Consider the following 21407-nt stretch of genomic DNA (forward strand, 5'->3'; position numbering starts at 1 on the left):
GTCACATAGGGTGACCCTGGTCGTTGAGTACTTCCTTGGGTATCTTCATTCATGAAAAGACCTCCCATAGAGCATGTCACGGTCGTCATCAGCAGCGGCGTCAGTGCTTTGTTCATCTAAAATTACCTGCAGTTCCACTCAGTGATCTGTGGGGTCACTGTAGAGTGGAGGAGGAGGCCAAGCTGATGATGTCATCAGCACTGAGCACTTCTTAAGTTCGTTTCTGAGCGTGCTCAGTGTTCTGGCAGTTATCCTTGATGGGGCTCAGGCCTGCCTGGGCTCTGATAGTTCCTACTACTGTTTCTGTGTGAGGCCATGGCCTGAAGCTTGGCCTACAGCTTTCTCCTTATCCTGTGTTCCAGTGGAAGTCTGCTTCCAAGCCAGGGAGTCCTGAGGAGTAAAGCTTTGCCTACAGCTTTCACCTAATGCTGTGTTCCTGTGAAGTCTGCTTTCAAGCTTGGTAGTTCTGAGGAGTAATAGTTCTGCCTATAGCTTTCACCTTTGCTTGGGTCCAGTGAAGCCTGCTGCCAGGCCTGTGAGTCCAGAGCCTCCTGTGCCTCAGTTGAGTTTCCAGTCACCTGCCATGAGTCCTTAGTCGCTGTATGCAGCGAGTTGCTTTGTGCTGTGTTTAGGACTGTAAGGGCTAGATGACGGGGACTGCTGCAGGTGCAGCAGCTGAGGCCATGTCTCGAGGTATCTCTGGACAAGGGAGCGGTGCTTGGAGTACGGAGAGGTCTGTGTTGGCTGCTCCTGGCCCTTGGGTGCTGTGCAGGGCTGGTGAGTCTTCTGCCTTGGGAGCATCGGCTCAGGTTTTGCTTCTTCACCTTGCTTGCCTTGGGAGGCGTCGGCTCGGGCTTTGTTTCTTTATCTTGCTTGCCTTGGGAGCATCCGGCTTTGGCGCCTCAGTGACTGTTTGCTTGTCTTAGGTGTCATCCGTAGTCTTCTGTGAGCGGAGTGACCCGCTCTGGCCTCTACCTGTGGTGCAAGTCCTCAAGGGACTCCTTCTTTTCCCTTTGTTTTGCTTCTGCTCCACTCTGGTTTTGAGGGAGCTTGCCATGGTTGATCTGCAGCTCATCTGAGTGTACTGACAGAATGAACCCTTTTCTTAACCACTACCGTTGTCAGCCAAGTATTGCCTGTTTGTTTTTGTCCCGTAAGGGTGGGCCCTTTGCCTAGTCTATTGTGTTCTACTGTATGCTATATGTTTGCATTGCTTTGCTAGTATTGAGATGTACAGCTAGGTTCCTTGTGTTTGATTTTCCTATACAGCTAGGCTGTTCTACTTTACCTTTACTGTATACTTTATGCTTTGCATTGTTTCCGCTAGTATTGAGATGCGCAGCCAGGCTGCTTATGTTTGTTTTCCTTATACAGCTAGGCTGTTCTACGTTACTGTGACCTCACTCTCAAGAGTTTAAACTCACCCTACTGTACCCAATAAGATTACCTCAGATGAGTTTAAACTAAAATGGGAAATAAGATACACAAGTATTAAACTAATCCCGTACCTCTATTTCTAATAAATAGGGTAAGAAATGTTCTTAAAAATTTAAACTCGGAGATGAAAATGAGTTATACAGTAAAAATTAACATTTATTGTCCTTTACAGATTCCCATTAGCAGTGAAACAAGATAATTATAACAGATTTTTCACAAAGATATCTTTTATCAGATAATGTATGAAAACATACTCCATAGAACTTTTTCAATTAATGTTATATGAATTAAAATTAGGTCATAAGAATGATACTATGTGTGTGTGTGTGTGTGTGTGTGTGTATATATATATATATATATATATATATATTGTTTTTATAGGCAGTCCAATTACTTCAGCTGAAGCAGGTAAGTATATAAACCTTTTATTGTATTTATTTCCCTTCCACTTTTCCTTTACTTCTGTAAAATTATTTTTTTTTAGTCTTTGGTTTCTCTATTCTTCTACCACTCTGAAATTAGGAAGGCAACTTAGCTGAGGTTGTCTAGCTTTCTTGTATTGATCTTCTTTCTTGGTCTTTCTTTTCGTTGGGTACCATTTCCTCTCGTTTGTATAGACTTGATAGTGTAGTAGGTGTTTGGACCTGACCTACTATCTCAATTAATGAGGAGGAGTGGCCTAGTGGTTAGGGTGGTGGACTTTGGTCCTGAGGAACTGAGTTTGATTCCCGGCACAGGCAGCTCCTTGTGACTCTGGGCAAGTCACTTAAACCTCCATTGCCTACCCCATTGAGCCTGCCATGAGTGGGAAAGCACAGGGTACAAATGTAACAAAAAAAAAACTCAAAGGGCTAGAACCTATTCCCTATTTATAAACTTAAATCCAACTTCTTTTACTAGCTACCCCAGAAAAATAAATATATAATTAAGGATCCCTACGCTTTAACCCACCCTCAATTAATCCCTTTCAAAATGAATTCTTAAAAAAACTCAAAGTTGGTTTCTTTAATAATTAAATAAATATATGAAACCAGCTTTTAATCCAGAGCTTACTTTTATTTATTTTTTTTATTTTATTTGTGTGCCTGATACTAACATTTATTAAATTTCAGGCTTCCAAAATATAATTCAGAGAACTTTAAATTCTCTCTGAAATTTTAATAGCACAGTATTAGTCTGAAGTGTTATTATTTATTTACTCTTCAAATAATTTTTAATTTTTATTTCTCTTCAGAGAATATCAGCAGACTTCAGTAATAATAAACAGTCAGCTGTCATAGTAAAACTTCTAAAAAGAATTTTGGTACTTAGAAGTTGTTAGGCGATTACTAATCTCACCAATTCAAAATAATAATATATTTTTTATTTTATTTTACATCTGAGTCCTTTATAACTGAGTTTTACTAATTTAGAAATACTTTAAACTCAGTAAAATTTCTCAGACACTCTCTCCCATTCACTCACCCTATAGCCAAAATCAATTGTGGGGCTCTTTGAGATTAACTAGCACTAGTTTTCATTCAGACACCATTTCACATCATAAATTACAATTTTTCTTAAATTTTTAAAACCAATTTTTAACTTTTATGGACAGAGACTGTCACATACGTCCTTGCAGTAGCTAAATACCCACCCAACTGACAAAAAAAACTGTTTAGAACACCTAATATGTCAAAACTACCTCAAGCTCACCCATGAGCCCCTACACTAAAACAACCCCCCCCCCACACACACACAACACAAAAACATTTTAAACATTCTACCATACATATTTTTTACACAAATTAAAATAAAAATATTTTTCATACCTTAAATTTTCTTCAAAACTTGAAAATTACCCTTTAATCCTCAGCACATGCCCGTTGCACAGCTCTGCCACGAGCCGGCATCTAGCTCGTGTTGTCACTGCTGTCCTCTCCCGGCTCTCTCGCTCTCTCTCTGCTTCAGCGCGTGTACAGCACCAGGTCTTAGCACCCAACTGCCTTACAAAATTTTAAAAAACACACTGTGAGAGTGCACCGGAGCACTTCTCCCTCTGTCCCCAGACCCACGACGATCTCTCCTCCTCTTCAGAACCAGATCCACTCATTAAAATGAGCCGGTTCGTTTAAGAATGGGGAATCCCTGCTCCCCTGTGTCTAGATGTGTGTCTGACGTCATCACGCGGACGAAAGACACAGGGCTTGACGTCATCACGCCGACGACAGACGCAGGGCCAATCAGCTTGTCCGGGCCATCCCCTCCACCTCCACAGTCTACCGGCGCTCCCAAAATCCGCTGATGTCAGCCTGAGAAGCTACCCAGCTCCTGCACTACCGCCAGATATGCCACTCTGACAGACCCCCACTGCACCGCTCCGGGCCTTGCCCCTCACACAGCGGTTCTCCAATGTGGCTTTAGCCCGACATGCTGCAGACACTCTCTCCTTTCCCCGACGACCCCACCGCTGCAGCGCCCCAGGTAAAAATAAATAAATAAATAAAACATTTTATTTAACCCCTTATGGGTTACATTACCTTATTTTATGTATTATGTTTGCATTTCTTCAGCTAGGCTAGACTGTATAGCTAGGCTTCCTGCTTTCCCTTCTGTGCCGTTTGGCTACCCTTTTAGCCTTGTGTTTTTTTGCTACTAATAAAGCTGCCTCAGTTCATCTCCACTTGTGGTCCAGTCCATTTCTTGGGAGTACTCTGAGTTCTGAGGGGACTCGCGTCCACCTCTGGGCCAAGGGCTCACAAACGTCACAGAGCATTCACTACTGTGGCAGTTTTCATGTTGCATAACACTATGGTTTCAGGATACTGGGTAGCATAATCCAGGATTACTAGAATATACTTATTGCTTCGTGGTTAGCTCCAATGGCCCTATTAAATCCATGGCCACTCTTTTGAATATGGTCTCAATGATGGGCATGAGAAGGGCAGATTAGACCCCTAGAGGATTACTCAATTTGCAAGTTGGGCATGATTGACAATACAGTTGTACGTACCTGTTTATATAACTCCAGCCAGTGAAACTGAGTTAATATGTGCTTCTAGGTTTTCTCTTCACCTAAGTGGCCCCCTAGCCAGTGACTGTGGGCCAGATGCAATATTTGCCTATAATAGAGTTGAGGTACTTCTTTTCTCCTTCTAGGGTTCCTTTGGATATCCTATATAATGAATTGTGGGGGGTTTTTAAATCATAAAATACAGGAAGCTTGCCTTAGAAGGGTCTAAGTTGCCATCTATAACTTGAACCTGAGCTTGGGCATTTTTTAAGGGACTCATCCAAAATTTGGGCTCTCCTAAAATTTCCAAGATTTTCTTCCCCACCCCACTCAGATAACCTAAGGTCCCCAGATTATTGTGTGTGGCCTCCTCTACTTCAGGGTCCCTGTCTACTGCAGCCCCCTATATTCTGAGTATAGCAATACTTCTTTAAAAAGCATTGCCCTCCGTATTTAGACAAGTGTTCTTAATATACAGCTCTGGATATTCTAGTAGGAAGATCTCTGGGAATGATTCTTCCTTCAACCCTTCTGGCATGGCAGTTAGCTGTGTCCAGAAAGCTCAAGTCAGAAAATCCCTACCCAAAACAACCAGGTAGAGAAGCGAGGGTAAAACTCTAACTTCTAGCTTGGTTTGCCATCTGGTGTTTTTGATTGAGACCTGAGTAATTAGGTATTGCCTCTGATCTCCATGAACACAGGATAAAGTTACTGTCTGCTCATAATTAGCCTGAAGTCTATTTATTCTCTCCCTCCAAATAAGAGTCTTTCATGTTTCTAGAATCCACCAGCAAATGAAGAGGAGTCCTGTGCAGTTCATCTTGGATCACAAAGTTCTATGTCACTGGATAGGGAGCATCCACAAAATTAGAGGTATGCTGATTCACTAGACTAATATCTATAGCGTCCTCTTCTTTTGTTAGCCAGTCTCTGGAAAATATTTCCCCATTTCTCCAGAATTGTAGAAAGTGAGAAGGTCCAACTCTTGAGGTGAAGACAGCATTGGATGCTGTGTCTTTAATGATTGAGGCTCCATTCATTCTGTCCTTCCCTTTCCTCTTTCTGAGCTCAAGGGCAGCTTCTTCTTCTTCAGTCTGGTGCTTTCAGGCACAAATTGAACATGATGAAAACTTTTTGCTACCTCTAATTCTCTAATGTCAGATTAGGACACTGGTGTAATACTGTCTCATGGGTGGACTTAAACCATCTAAGAATTGTTCCAGGAGAATGATCTTGGCTATCTCCATTCCAGTCTTCCAAGATGTTTCAGGGACTTTGGATGGAGGGCCCCTATGCAGTGGAAGGGCAGCCTAATGGTTAGTGCAGTGGGCTGAGAACTGGGTTTGATTTCCCCTGTAGATCCTTGAGACCCTGGACAAGTTATTTAACCCTGCATTGCCTCAGGTACAAAAATAATTTAGATTGTGAGCCCACTAGAGTAGCACAGAAAGGTGGTATGTCTCAAGAATCTAATCCCTCCCTCCCTTTCTGGAACTGCTGTCAATATGCTTCTGGGATACATCCTGTTTATTCCAGGATGGTGGCCTTGACATATGAGTACATGGCTCACTTAACTGAGTTAGCATCCTGAGAAGTGTCTTGGCTGCTAGTGGTTAAGAGGTAGCCTAAGTAAGTGATTCATGCAGCCTCCACCCACCTGTTTGCGCAGTACTTTCAAAATTCACCATCAAATAATCCCAATCATTCTTAGGGGGGTGGTCATCTTAGGCAATACAGGCATTAGCAGGTTCTTCTCTCTCAGCTCTGGTCCCACCCTTGCGGAAACAGGAAATGAGGACGGGACCAGAGCTGAAAGAGAAGGGAAGGCTGACGTGCCGAGCCTGCTCGCCTTTCACTGCTGCTGGGACCTGAGGTAAGATGAGTTTTAAATTCTGGGCAGCAGGAAGGTGAGGACGGAGGACTGTTGAGGCCAAAGGCAGGCAGGTCAGGCTGGCTGGGAACTTCCGGCGGGTTAAAATATTGGGGGTGCTCGAGCACCCACAGCACCCACGGAGTTGGCGCCTATGTTGCACACTATAAACAAAACAAAAAAATGCCTGCCTGTTTGGTTCTGACTAAATTTTTTCTAATCCCTTTTTACCCCAAGTTTCTGGTTTGGTTCTGTAATAAGGCAGAGCCCTGGAGGTTGACAGATTGGCCTTCTTTTTCAACTGAGACGCATAGATCCCACCGCTACCACAATATTTGATAGCATGTGCAAGGGTTGGGTGTGGAGCCTCCACAGACAAAGCCAGCAGAAGTAGAAAAGTAAACCACAACTGTTTTATGTTCAAATAATATTTATTTCTTACATTTGTATCCCACATTTTCCCACCTATTTGCAGGCTCAATGTGGCTTACATAGTACCGTAGAGGCGTTCGCCAAGTCCGGTAAAGAAACAAATACAGGTGGTATTGTGGTTGAGTAAGGAACATATGTTTCAGTTACAATGGGGATCAAGGAGAGGAAAGATTTTGTAGTGTCCATTACAAGCGTTGGTTATGTTGTGTTGCAGAGTGCAGGCATTTATGTTAGGTCGGCAGGGTATGCCTTTTTGAACAGGTAGGTTTTTAATGATTTCCTGAAGTTTAGGTGGTCGAAGGTTGTCTTCACAACTTCTGGTAGTGCGTTCCTTAATTGTGTGCTTATATAGGAGAAGCTGGACACGTAGGTTGCTTTGTATTTAAGTCCTTTGTAGTTTGGGTAGTGGAGGTTTAGGTATGTTCGAGATGATCTGGTTGTGTTTCTGAGTGGTAGGTGTATAAGTTCTGTCATATATCCTGGGACCTGGCCACAGATAATTTTGTGGACCAGGGTGCAGATTTTGAAAGTAATATGTTCTTTGATTGGCAGCCAATGCAGTTTTTCTCGGAGGCGTTTGGCACTGTCGAATCGCGATTTGCCAAATATTAGTCTGGCTGCTGTATTCTGAGCGGTCTGGAGATTCTTTGTGAGTTGTTCTTTGCATCCAGCGTAAATTCCGTTGCAATAGTCTGAGTGACTTAGTACCATTGATTGTATTAGGTTACAAAATATTTCCCTCAGGAAGAAAGGTTTTAAGCGTTTGTTTCCACATTAAGTGGAACATTTTCTTTGTTGTGGAGTTCACTTGGCTCTCGAGAGTGAGGTTGTGGTCGATGTCACGCCGAGTATTTTCAGGCTGTTTGAAATAGGGAGGGTGTGTTCTGGGGTGATTAAGGTTGTTGGTTTCTATGTATTCTGTTGAGATGAGAGGATGAGGCAATGTGTTTTTTCAGTATTCAATTTCAATTGAAAGGAGTTTGTCCATAAATCCATGGTATTCAAGCCGAGTTTAATTTCGTTGTTGATTTCTGTTAGATCATGTCTGAAGGGAATGTAAATTGTGACATCACCTGCGTAGATGAATGGGTTGATGCCTTGCTTTGATAATGCCTTGGCTAGTGGGATCATCATTATGTTGAAGAGTATTGGTGATAGTGGTGATCCTTGAGGTACTCCACAGTCTGCTTTCCAAGGTGGTGATATGTTTGAGTTTGATTTTACTTGGTATGTTCTGGTGGTTAGAAAACCTTTGATCCAGTTGAGTATGCTTCCTCAGATTCCGAAATAGTCTAAAAGTCTCAGTAGTATTTTGTGGTTTACTATGTCGAATGCGCTCGGCACATCAAATTGTAGGAGAAGTATACTTTTACCTATGGCTATTTCCTGCTTGAATTTGGCCAGGAGAGTGACTAGCACAGATTCGGTGCTGTGGAGGGGGCAGAAACCCGATTGTGATTTGTGGAGTATTGAGAACTTGTCCAAGTAGTCGGTAATCTGTTTGGTCCCCATGCTTTCCAACAATTTACAAATGTAACAAATAAATACATAAATAAAATTTAATTGCTAGTGGTATTGATGCAACTGGATGGTAGTTGGTAATTTCAGTTGCTTTTTTTCTTGGTATCTTTTGGGATTGGGGTGAGTAGGATGTTGCTGTGTTCCTCAGAGAAAAGACCTTGTTGGAGCACGTAGTTTAGGTGGGATGTGAGGTCTGTTGTGAAGCGGTCAGGGGCAGATTTTAGTAGGTAGCTAGGGCAGGTATCCAGTTTGCAATGGGTGCTGGAGAGCCTTTTGATTGCCTGGGCTACTGTTTCAACAGTGAGGAGCGTGAAGATTGACCAGTTTCGGTCGGCTGGGTATTCTCCAGGGTTTGGGTCCAGATTATTGATGAAATTTTCAGTATTAGTTTTGTTCTGAGGTAGCATTTTTCGTAGGTTGGTAATTTTTTTATTGAGTATTTAGCGAGTTTCTCAGCAGGTGGGATGTCTGTGTTGGTTGCAGTGGCCGCTGTAGTGTCTAGTAGTTTGTTCACAATTTGGTATAATTTCTTCATGTCTTTGTAGTCCGGCCCTATTTTAGTTTTGTAGTATGTCCTTTTGGTTTGTCTTACAGCGTATTTGTATTTTCTGTGTATCTGTTTCCATGCATTGAGTGTGCATTCATCTTTTATTTTTTTCCATGCTCGCTCGAGTTTCCTTGTTTGTGTTTTTAATTTTTTCAGATCATCATTAAACCATGGTATGGTGTTATGCCTGTGTGAGGTTCTTGTTCGTAAGGGCGCTATTTCGTCTACTCCCTCAGGGATCTGTGCTGGGACCGTTGCTAACATTTTCATAAATGACCTGGAGGTGGGGGTAACTAGCGAGTTATCAAATTTGCTGATGACACAAAGTTGTTCAAGGTTGTCAAATCGCGGGAAGATAGTGAAACGTTGCAGGAAGATCTTGCGAGACTAGGAGACTGGGCGTCTAAATGGCAGATGATGTTTAATGTGAGCAAGTGCAAAGTGATGCATGTGGGAAAGAGGAACCCAAACTATAGCTACGTCATGCAAGGTTCAGCATTAGGAGTCACGGAACGAGAAAGGGACCTGGGAGTCATCATTGATACGTTGAAATCTTCTGCTCAGTGTGCTGCTGCAGCTAAGAAAGCAAATAGAATGTTAGGTATTATTAGGAAAGGAATGGAAAACAAAAATGAGGATATTAGAATGCCACTGTATCAGTCCATGGTATGACCACACCTAGAGTATTGTGTTCAATTCTGGTCGCCGCACCTCAAAAAGATATAGTGGAATTAGAAAAGGTGCAGAGAAGGGCGACAAAGATGATTAAGGGGATGGGACAACTTTCCTATGAGGAAAGACTAAAGCGGCTGGGGCTCTTCAGGTTGGAGAAAAGGCAGCTGAGGGGTGATATGATAGAGGTATATAAAATAATGAGTGGAGTGGAACAGATAGATGTGGAGCATCTGCTTACGCTTTCCAAAAATACTAGGACAAGGGGGCATGCGATGAAGCTGGAGTGCAGTAAGTTTGAAACAAATAAGAGAACACTTTTCTTTACTCAGCATGTGATTCAACTCTGGAATTCGTTGCCGGAGAATATGGTTAAGGCAGTTAGCTTAGCAGAGTTTAAGAAAAGTTTGGGCGGCTTCCTGAAGGAAAAGGCCATAGAATGTTATTAAATGGACATAGGGAACAATCCACTATTCCTGGGACAAGCAGTTCAAAATGCTTTGCTCCATGGATCTTGTCGGGTGATTGTGACCTGGATGAGCCACTGTCGGAGACAGGGTGCTGGGCTACATGGACCCTTGGTCTGTCCCAGTGTGGCGATGCTTATGTCTTATGTCTAATATGTTTCAGCATCTTTCATCCCATTCTGTGAGGTAATGTGCAGAATCTGTTTGTGCAGTCCATCTGCCATTGTAAATCTGTAGCCAGAATATTTCTGGATCTGTTTGGCCTCTGGTGCTGTAGTTTGTGGGTTGTTGTGTGTGGTAAGAGCCCTTCTTCTGCCATTTTAGTGATATGTTTAGTTTGTGGTGGTCGGACCATGGTGTTTCTGACCATTTAATATCTGTTATTATAAGGTTCTGGTCTGATGGTAGTTTGTATGAGATGAGGTCCAAAGTATGCCCTTTGGCATGGGTTGGTTGCGTTTGTGGCCATGTGAGGTCCCATGAATGGAGGAAATCCTTACATTCTCGTGCATTAGTGGAGTTTGGGTCTTCTAGGTGAAGGTTGATATCTCCTAGTATTAGTATGTTGGAGTTGGTCGCACATGTGTTTGAAATGAAGTCAGTGAAGGTAGTCTGGCACTCATTCCAGTTTCTTGGTGGTCTGTAAAACAGGACGGAGTTGAGATGGTCGGGGAAGGTTTTGTTACAGATTCTAAGTGAGGCAATTTCAAGTTGGGGTGTTATGGACTCAGCAATGGTTTCGATGGTAAACTGGGATCGGTAGATTAATGCTATACCTCCGCCTCTCTTTTCCTTTCTGGTCCAGTGAACGATTTTATATCCTGGGGGGCAAAAATCTAAGATCATGGGGTCTATTTCGTCATGGAGCCAGGTTTCATTGATGAAGAGTAGGTCGAGGTTGTCTGATGTGATCCAGTCTGTCAGTAGTGTTGTTTTGTTTACTACAGATCTGGCGTTGATGTAACCAATTTGAATTTTTTGGTATGGGTCAGCTATGTTTGGTGTTATGTGTATTTTTGTTAATTGTCGTTGTTTTGTTATTGTGGGTTTGTTGTGGGGGTTCTTTCCCTTCTGTTGGGGTTGTCTGCGTGTTGGTGTTCTTCCTTTGGTATGTCTGTTGGTGGTTTGATGAGGTAGGGTGTGTCTGGTCAGTCGTTGGGGGTGGTGTAGTATGGGAATGATGTTGCTTCCTGCAAGTGGGGTAGTTAGAGTTAGGTGGACCAGTGATAAGGAGTAAATTACTAGGAACAATTTGAAGGTATTCATTTTGGTGGTTGATCAGTTTGGGCACCTGGTGACCGCGTGTTGTAGGCTGCTTGATAGAGCTTGGTTGTGGATTTTTCTTTATATATATATATATATATATATATATATATATATATATATATATATATATATATATATATATATATATGTTTGGGGGGGGATATAGATGATTTACTCACAATCAGGTGTTAGAAGTATTTCCTCGGGTACAGAATCTTCGCGATTTAGGAAGCTGTAGTGGTGGTTGGGGTAGTTCACTCACGGTCGGTGCTCGAGGTGTTGCTCCAGGTCGGGAGAATCCTTGGCTCTGGGAGTCAATTTTGCAGGCAGGGAGCTGTGCTCTCAGAAGCCCTGGCGTTCTCCCTGGTGCACTCCGGCGCCTCCCCACTGTTGCCCTGGAGGTGTTCCGCCATCGCTGCTCCTCCGGATTTGTTTCCGAATCCTGGAGGCTCGAGCGATCTCCCCGGGAGCGCTTGTGCGCTTCCGTGTTTCCCTGCTATGGTGTGGCCTGCAGGCGTGGCTCCCTCACCTATTTTGCTGTCCAAGGTAGGATCGGGTGCCTGGCTGTTCGCGGCTGCAGCGCGCGGGATCGGATGGGCCCCACTGAAGAGTTCGCCTCTGTTGGGCTGGAAGGCAAACAGGTGGAGGCAGGGGTAGGCGCTCCGTGTGGTCCCTGTGCGGGCTCCTGTGGGGAGAGGTTCGATTGCCTCTCCCTGCACAGAGCACGGCCTCAAGTCAGATTGGGCCCGATCGTCTCCTGCCTTTCGCTCCTGGGCTCGGCCAGGTGCAAGGTAGGATCGAGCTTGCAACGGACCCCGTGTGGGCCCTTGTGGGGTGAGGTTCACTTGCCTCTCCCTCCTCTGAGGGCCCGTCGGTGGACGCCGATCGCATATGGGCCTCCTCACTTGATGATTGCTCGCACCCGGGCTCCGTTCCCAGCCATGGCTCGGTTTTATTCCAGTGTTGTTCTGGTTTTCCAGGGCTCAGAGCTCGGAGCTCCCTCAGGTATGTCCTAGTCCGACGCCATCTTAAAGATGTGCGGAAACATGTTCATTAACAGGTGTGATAAATTAATAGTGAAAATAAAACCTCTTGCAAGTCAGTTACAATCTTCATAAGGAGACTGGCTTCTGTCGGATACCACCAATCACACCAATCAACACAAACAGTGTCAGCAAAGCAATTTACAATAGAACTAATTAAAAGCTATGAGAAGCTAGTCACAGTATATACTAAAAATTACCATAAAAACAAGGGAAAGGAAAAAGGATAAGAAAGAGATAGATAAAATTATATTAGAAAAATTATAGAGATCTAGCAGAAATGGCCAAGAGGTTCAGCCACTGTCTTATACACCATAAGCAAGACTGATAAATAATTCAACTTTAATCTTCTTTAGAGTCAAAGGGCCCTGTTTACTAAGGCGTGCTAGCATTTTTAGCGCATGTAAAAATTAGCGTGCACTAAATGCTAGATACCTATAGGAATATATGGGTGTCTTTAGCATTTAGAATGCACTAATGTTTAGCGTGCGCTAAAAATGCTAGCTTGCCCTTAGCGCAGCTTAGTAAACAGAGCCCATACTATGCTTTTTAAAAAAAAATAGATTTTTAAACCCATTTTAATTTTTTTAAATAATTGGATTCTATTCTTAAAGACTGTGGCAGGCTGTTTCAAATAGTTGATAATAAAGAAAAAAAATGCTGATTGACATGTAGCTTTAAAACGTGCAGCCTCTGGACATGGAATGGCGTACCAATGTGGGATGTAGAAGTCAAAATATTTTACTAGGTATTCAGGGACTCCTTGGTAATATGCCCGTGTGCTAACATTGAAATTGATGCAATAAGGTACAAGAAACCAGTGTTGTTTGATTAGAAGAGATGTATGATCATACTTATGTGCTTAAAAAAACAGCTTGATTGGTGTGTGTTCCCCTCTACTTTTCTATCTGCTCTCACCCTTCTTCCCTCCCTCTTTCATGCTACATTCCTTTCCATCCAACCTATGCACCTATCTTCCCTTTTCCTCACATCCCCTCAGGCCCATCCTCTCTATCTTGCAACCCCTCTTTTTCTCAACCTCCCACTACAGGCTCACCCACCCCTACACGTAAGCACTCATCCACTCGCATCTCCCCCCCTTCACTCCCTTATTCTCAAGCTTTCTGAACTCATTCCACCTGTTTCCTACCTGCCCCCTTACTCACCTCCCCAGATTCTTTTTCTCTCTCTCAACCACCACTACAGGCTTATTTCCTCCTCTCTTCCCCCTTCCTCTTCTCCCCTGAGACTCATTCACTTTCAGCCCCCCTAGTCTCAACCAATCATTTATTCTTTCCCCTGGGCCCTGACCCCATGTAAATTCCTTAATGCTTTCCCACAGGCTCAGTTCTCACTAACCTCAGACTCATTTAACTTCCTGTCCTCAAATTCAATCAATCCTTCACCTTTCTCTCCCCCCTCCAATCCCCTCCTCCATCCCCCCCCTCCTCGATTCATCTCTTTCTGGTCATAGACCCAGGCTCACATCAGCCAGCTCATTCTCCTCAGGTTTGCCCCCTCAATTCCTCCCTCATCTCTCCCTTTCCCTCCATCTCAGACTTACCCCTCACTCTCTCCCTCCTTTCCAGACTAACTCTCAAGCCTAATACCCCCTCTTCCTTCCTCCTCCCATCAGGACTTATCTGAACCCCCTCCCCTGTTGGTTCCCTTTTCTGTTCTTTCGGTTCTGCCTCCATCATAGCTGAGGAGGAGCAGAATGGGGGTGCCTTAGGCCCTCTCCTCCTGCTTGTTGGGAGATGGGGGAGGGGCAATGACCAGTGGCAAAACAGGTCTGGATTTCCAGTGATGATGTATGTTAGAGGTGAGGGTGGAAGGAAGGCTCAGATCTGAAGTAGTAATGCTTGCCAGAGCTGAAGGAGGAAGGTACAGGTTTATGGTGGTAATCAGTGGGGATAAGAGTGCAGGCATTTCCTAATCAGCTCTTCACTCTTTTAAGATCTAAGCCATTGGTAGGCATGGAGCAAAGCAGAGAAACTAGCTTTGCACTCTGCACTCTCTCCTCATGTGGCTGATGAAATAGTATAGGTTTACTGTGTGCTTGTACTGCCGACTTTGTACATACATATATTTTTTTATCCAGAGACAAGCTAAGGACCTAAAATGAGGAATTTGCAACCCCATCTGGGGAGAAACCCACAGTTTAGGAACTCCTGCACCGTAAGAAGGAGAGAATAGTCACAAATGTGTAGAATGCATTTAAATTAGTCTACACTCTTGAACTTTTTTTCTCACCTGTGCTGGATTTTCATTTGTCACGATTTGGTACATTATTAGGAAAGGTACTTTAATAACAGTGTTGCTGTCTTCTCTGCTTAGTGTCATTTTTCCAACAAAGAGAAGGAGCTCCATATTTAATTTACTATGTAGAACAATGAAAATGAAGCTGGATTCTACATTGGAAATGTTTCTATAACTCACAAAAAACCTGCAGCATAGGTATCAGAAAGATTGTTGGTGCCTCTAGCCCAGGCTGTTCCAACTCCTCCAAGCCAAATCTTCTTCCCTGGTGTGTATGTATTCACAACCTATTCAGAGGGCAATGTAAACAAAAATTGTATTAATACATATAAGTTAATAATGCTCTGACAATACAAGCAAGTAGAGTTATGAACTGATTACAAAAGAGGCACATATCATACTTGCTCATATATGCATACCATAATCACCAGATTCCAGTCAAGGATACATTTTTTTCTATATGCAATAGGACATAGAGGCCTATGCATATGTTAATACCCTCAACTATTCAGGAAGGCCTTATATAAAGCATGTTAATAGGGCCCTGGAAGACATTAGCATGAACAAGTAAAAATCTGCAAGCTTATGCAAGCAAATAACGGAATGCCATCATTACAAATTAATACACACAAATGCATATTCATTTAGCAAATAGATCTCTAACAAAGCAGAGATACATCATTGTGACTCTAGAAGCACTGCTCTATTGTAACCCTGGTCTCACTACACACAGTTCGGACATAGAGGCCTATGCATATGTTAATACCCTCAACTATTCAGGAAGGCCTTATATAAAGCATGTTAATAGGGCCCTGGAAGACATTAGCATGAACAAGTAAAAATCTGCAAGCTTATGCAAGCAAATAACGGAATGCCATCATTACAAATTAATACACACAAATGCATATTCATTTAGCAAATAGGTCTCTAACAAAGCAGAGATACATCATTGTGACTCTAGAAGCACTGCTCTATTGTAACCCTGGTCTCATCACACACAGTTCGGGCATCAGTTAGCTCATCGCAGGTCAGAACCCGAGACCTCGGCCACAAAGACAACTTTCACATGCAAGATCCAAGAATCCCTCTTGGTCATATAAACTGAGTTGGGCGTGGGCTGGCACTGGATAAAGATCCAGAAGGCTGTAGGGTTTTGAGCCGGGGCTTTATTTCTCTTACTTTCTTCTCTTTACCAGTCTGGGAGTAAATAAGTTTCACTCTCACTCAAAGAAAGGACTTCAATCCAGAGTTTTATATGCATCATATTTTACTGAAGATTTTGCAACAGGCAGTTCAAATCCTGTTTGAAACAAATAGTCAATTTGTACTCCAACTTCATATCCAACGACGATAATTCCAGAGCAAATTCAGGCATATGGTTTATCTTCTCAAGTGTAATCCTATAATCAGGCCCACTGGGGGGGGGGGGGGCAGGGGGGCATAATTCCCTTAGCCTGGCCTCAAAGAAGAGCTTGGCTGACCTAGTGGCATGGAGGGCCTGGGCCCCTCCACTTTGGGCTGAGGCCTGCCCAACTGCAGTACCTTGAATGGCTGATGGGGATACTGAAGCCCCATCAACCAATGAACCTCCTCTGGTGTAAGGAAGTCAGCAGCATGCTTTCTAGCAGCCAACGCCAACATTCCGCGCATGCTTAGCTCACATGCATGTGCAAGGAGTGCCAGCGTCAATAGTTAGAAAGCATGCTGCAGACTTCCTTACACCAGGGGAGGTTTGGGCCACGGAGCTATTTGGTTGGCGGGGCTTGGGTATTCCCGCCAACAAAGGTAACAATTTTAATGGGGGAGGGGAGGGAACTGAGTCAGGGAGAGAGCAAAAAGGAATGGGTGGTCCCAGAGTTCCCTCCCAATAGGCTGCTGGCTATGCCCCTGTGTTTGGTGTGGTGAGGTGGGGGAAGGGCCACCTACCAGTGTGTGCTCTGGCTTGCTTTTGTCTCTTGGTGGCCCTGCCAATAATCCTACAGTATGTTCATATTTACAGGTCCTCCTGTCCATACCCATCCCTTCTCGGTATAACAACCTAAGGCTGTGCATGCAGCATTTGTGCCACAAGCAGATCTTCCTTTGAACCAGACCTCCCTGTCTGTCCACACTCTCCTTCAAAGGCATACCTCTCCGGGCTACCATCTTTGGCTCTAAACACCTCTTTCTTGTTCCTGCTCCCAGGCTGGGATCCCCTAATTACCACCTGGAGCACTCTTCCACTTAATGCTTTACTGGCAGAAAGCTTCCTCTTTGGTCAATCTTAGTTTCTTGAACCCATCCAGGACTCCCTCCTCTTCACAAGGGTCCCGGCAGAGATAGAGGCAACCAAAGACCTTGTGCAACTCCCAACAACAACATGTATTAACTTCTAACTCCTCCCCTACTGTCATTCAACAACCAAGAGGATTTCCCTCTGCAACTGACCCAGTAACTCACCCGCTTGGGCTAGATCTTTTACCACCCACAACCTCAGAACCCTTCCCTAAGTAACTCTGGAGAGCTCTCTCATGAGCAGATGGTCAAAGGTAAATATGAGTGCTAGAAGCCATTAGCGCCAGACTAGCGCCTGCAGGGCTGCGAGAGACTAGGCCGGACCCGGGGCAAGGCCGCCCCACCTCCGCCCCCCGCCGCTGCAGTCCCCGGTCTCACCTGCCTGCCTCCACGGCTCCAGGTCCCCTGCATTCAAAGCGGCAGTCGCACATCGCCTCTCTTCTGGCCTTCCCTCCCTGTGTCCCGCCCTCATCTGATGTAACTTCCAGTTTCCGTGAGGGCGGGACACAGGGAGGGAAGGCCTGAAGGTAGGCGATCTGTGACTGCCGCTTCGTATGCAGGGGGCTTGGAGCCAAGGAGGCAGGCAGGTGAGACCGGGGACTGCAGCGCCGGTGGCCTGACCCTGGCGCCGGGCCCCCCTTGAAGGCCCAGGCCCGGGGAATTTTGTCCCTCCCTGCCCCCCCTCTCGGTGGCCCTGAGCGCCTGCATTTACCTACGCTTCATTATCAGCAGCCCAGAGCACCAAAACGAAAGTGCACAGCAGATCAATGCAAGTAGCATACTAATACATGCTGGTGCACTCTTTCGTTCCTGCACCCCATGACTTTAGATAAAATGTGCTGAACAATGGCACTCTACTGCTTAAAAGCCTATGCCAGATTGGATCTGGCTTTAGGGCAGGAGGAGAAGCAGGACAGCAGCTGGGCAGCAGGATGCAGCTCTCTGCCCTGGTTGTCACTGTCAGCTGGGGTTCCAGTGGACCCCCCCCCCCCCCCAAGGGGTATGGCCCTGGTGACTGCAACCTCTCCCCAAGTTCCCACACACCCCTGGACACCGACATGACACCCATCCAACAGAAGTCTGTAGATCACCAGATGTCTAGCCCACACCCTGGTAGTCTAGCAGTGACTGCAACCGTGAACCCCCTGAACCCGTGATACCTTGAATGGAGGAGGGACGCGATCCTAGTCCAATTTCCTGCACTATCACTTAAATTCGCTTGTTATTAGCATTGATCATTGGAAAGTTAATTCCAAGCAATGTTCCTGTGCTATTTTTACAGCATTATTTTGGAACAGCGTGGGGAATTGATCATCTGGACATCAGGTTCTTTAGTAATCCCCATTATAATGGGGGATTACACTATGAATCATAATGTACAAGACACAGAGGATTCATTGTGGTATGGAAATAGACAGGCTCCAAGGTATTGCCATGCTTCTCAGGATTATTGCTAGGATTAGTCTGGCCACTGAGCGCAGCAGGAATTCAGAGGCGTCATTCTAAAGACCAGTGTTGTGCATAGCCTTACTCCTGGCTTGTAATAAAAGACAGAGTCTCCTTCCAAGGGTGTGACTAGCTAATGGGCCCGATCCCAATCTTTCTCCCCCTCCATCAAATATACAAAGAAAGATTTCAGAGGACCATGCAAAAGAAAGAATGACAGAAAGACAGATGACAGAGGAGACACACTGACACATGTTTGAACATTAAAAGTTTTATACATTTTATTAGTTTGTTTTTCATGTTTTTCACTTGGGCATATTAGTTCTTACCTGCTAATTTTATTTCCTTGAGTCCCTCCAGATCAGTCCAGATGATTGGGTTTGTGCTGTCCTGTCAGCCGGTAGAGACTGAGAGCTACTGAGCTGAAGGAGGAAGGCACAGGTTTGTGGTGGTAATCAGTGGGGATGAGATGCGCGAACAGTGGTAATAAATTAGCTGGTAAGAACTAATTTACTCTTCTTTATCATCCCACCACACTAGAACAGGTACTTGGGATGTACCAAAACAGCACTTACTGAGGGTGGGGCACTGAAATCCCTGCCACTATCACTTTGACCCAAAGACACTATTTCCTCTAAGCTGAGTAGGAGTCCTCTACCTACAGTCTTGGCCAGTAGGGGTTGCTGTTTCACTTTCAGTAGTGAAAGACAGGCAAGCTCTGAAGGACTCCAAGGAACTTGCCTGGCCCTAGTAATTGAAAACACAATATTAAAGCATCACCCCCCCCCCCCCCACTGGCAGCAATGCAGTTGGAGGACCCCCACTCAGCTTAGAGGGAACAGTGCCCCAACGGCTGCATCTCGTTGAGTTTAAACAACCAATCTGTAGCGATGGACAAAAGAATGCATCGATTTTCAGACTGATACTTTGCAAATTCCAAAAGGAGGAACTAAGGAGTGCTGTGCCCAAGACTGACCCCTTAAGGCTTATAGAATGAGCTTTCAAAACTTCTGAATGACCTCGGAGAAGCAATAGCCTCTAATCCACTGAGTGATTGTTTCTTTTGATGCTGCTTCCCCTTTATGGGTTCTACCTAAAATAATAAAAACCTTATCTGATTTCCTTATTGTCTCCATACTCTTCAGGTACTTTTTCAACATGCATGCCACATCCACTTTGTGGAAGACAACTGCACTGAAAAACAGGTAAAGAGAGAGTCTGATTCAGATGGATAAATGATACCACTTTGGGAAGGAAGGATGGGACCAGTCTAAGCACAACCTTTAGTTTGCTTAAGACCAAAAAGTGTTCTCTATAGGACAAGGCCTGTAACGCTGAAATTTGCCTAGCCAAACAAATAGCCAAATGCAAAACTGTCTTAAGGGTGGTATCTTTTATGTTTGCAGAATCTAGAGGTTCAAAAGGAGGCTGATCTAAGAGAGACCAAATTTAAACCAAATTTAAATCCCATGGTGGAATCAACGGATGATGTGGTGGATTGATAAATTAATCTCATGGACAAAAATGTACTATATCTGAATGTGAAGCCAAGCTCTTTCCCTTCACTAGACCTCTAAAACGGGACAGAACAGGCAGTTGTACCTGCAGTGAGGCAAACACCAGCCCTTCTCCAAACCATTTTGCAAGAAATCTAAAATATCTGGAACAGAAGAATGCAGAGGAAAACTACACTTATCATGACATCAGTTCTCAAAAATTCTCCAAATTCTAATGTATGCTATTGAGGTAACATAACATAGGAAAATAGTAGATGACAGCAGATAAAGACCTGTACGGTCCCCAGTCTGCCCAGCAAGATAAACTCAGAACCCCCGATATTCAAAAGCATTTAACTGGCCAGGATCAGCACCTGGCCGGTTCAATGCCCGAAAACTGGCTAATCAGTAATATTCAGTGGGGGATAGCTGGCTATCCTCCACTGAATATTACAAGTTAGTGGTTAGCGAACCAAGTTTAGCGGCCAAATGTGGCTGCTTGAAAATGTGGGCTATCTTTGGCTGGTTTCAAGATAACTGGCTAAGTCTGAATATCTACTCAGCCAGTTATGTTGAAACTGGCTAAAAATAAACTGGATATTCAATAAACCTCTGGATTCCTGCTAACTCTCTTGGTCTGAATATCGGCCATTTAGTATAAGGTATGATGAGATACTACATACGTATACTTGATCCTGATTTGTCCTTGCCATTTTCAGGCACAGACCATAGAAGTCTGCCCAGCACTGGCTTTGCTTCCCTATTAGTGGTATTGCCATCTAATCACTGCTAAGCTTGTTTGGTTCTATATCTTCTATACAGGATTCTTTTGTGTTTATCCCACGCATTTTTAAATTCTGTTACCGTTTTCATCTCTACCACCTCCAGTGGGATGGCATACCTGTATCTACCACCCTCTCTATGAAAAAGTATTTCCTGACATTATTCCTGAGTTGGCCCCAGGACTGGTCTTAGCAGGGGCGATAGGGGCAGTCGCACAGGGCCTTGCGCTTCCAGTGGCCCGCGGTGCTCCCTCCCTGCTATTGTCACGATCTGAATGCTTTGCCTCTCCTCCCCTGAGATGCAGGGTGCCCTCCTGGCACATACCTGAAGCCACCCTGATGGTCTAGTGGAGTCTTTGGGGCAGGAAATATCCCCAGTCTTTCCTTCCCGCTGCCGGGATTTGTAGTAGTAGTAGTAGTACTATACTCAACCGTCCCTTGGTATTTTTCTCAGGCCTTGGTGTTATATCAACCAGGGAGATGTTTGAGGTCAGAGGCAGGGATGAACTTGTCTCTTGATGGGGTGGTTGCATCAAGATATGCTGAAACTCGTGCTGCAGTCTTTTCGGTGGCTGGTTCACTTTTGTGAATGCACTACCTGGAATATTGTGATTATGTTGGGGTACTGCACAATTTAAGAAGCTTTTTAAAGAGCACTTTCTTGAACAAGCATTTTTTGATTGATTTTGTTGGTACTTTATATATTGGGCTGCAGTAGAATAGATGTGTGGTTGTGGATGTGTTATTATTTGGTAGTCTTGTAATCTGCCCAGGTTATAGGCAGATTATAAGCTTTTTTTAAATAAATACATAAATAACAATAAATAAGATCACCTATTAGGTGTTTCATTGGTATTAAGCTGACATCGTATTATATCTATGTTATCTGAATGTTCTTCATGCTGC

At 44.3% G+C, this 21407-nt stretch overlaps 1 protein-coding gene across 1 annotated transcript in view; it reads right to left on the minus strand.

Moving 5' to 3' along the window:
• LOC115470042 (inactive heparanase-2-like) overlaps positions 1-21407 on the minus strand; it is a 260196-nt gene that overhangs the window by 118256 nt on the left and 120533 nt on the right. The window contains exon 5 of the mRNA XM_030202916.1: positions 14684-14790. Within this exon, the coding sequence (XP_030058776.1) occupies positions 14684-14790 (107 nt within the window). The remainder of the gene's footprint in view (positions 1-14683; positions 14791-21407) is intronic.

This window comes from Microcaecilia unicolor, chromosome 5 (genome assembly GCF_901765095.1).
Source record: "Microcaecilia unicolor chromosome 5, aMicUni1.1, whole genome shotgun sequence".
Classification (NCBI taxonomy): domain Eukaryota; kingdom Metazoa; phylum Chordata; class Amphibia; order Gymnophiona; family Siphonopidae; genus Microcaecilia; species Microcaecilia unicolor.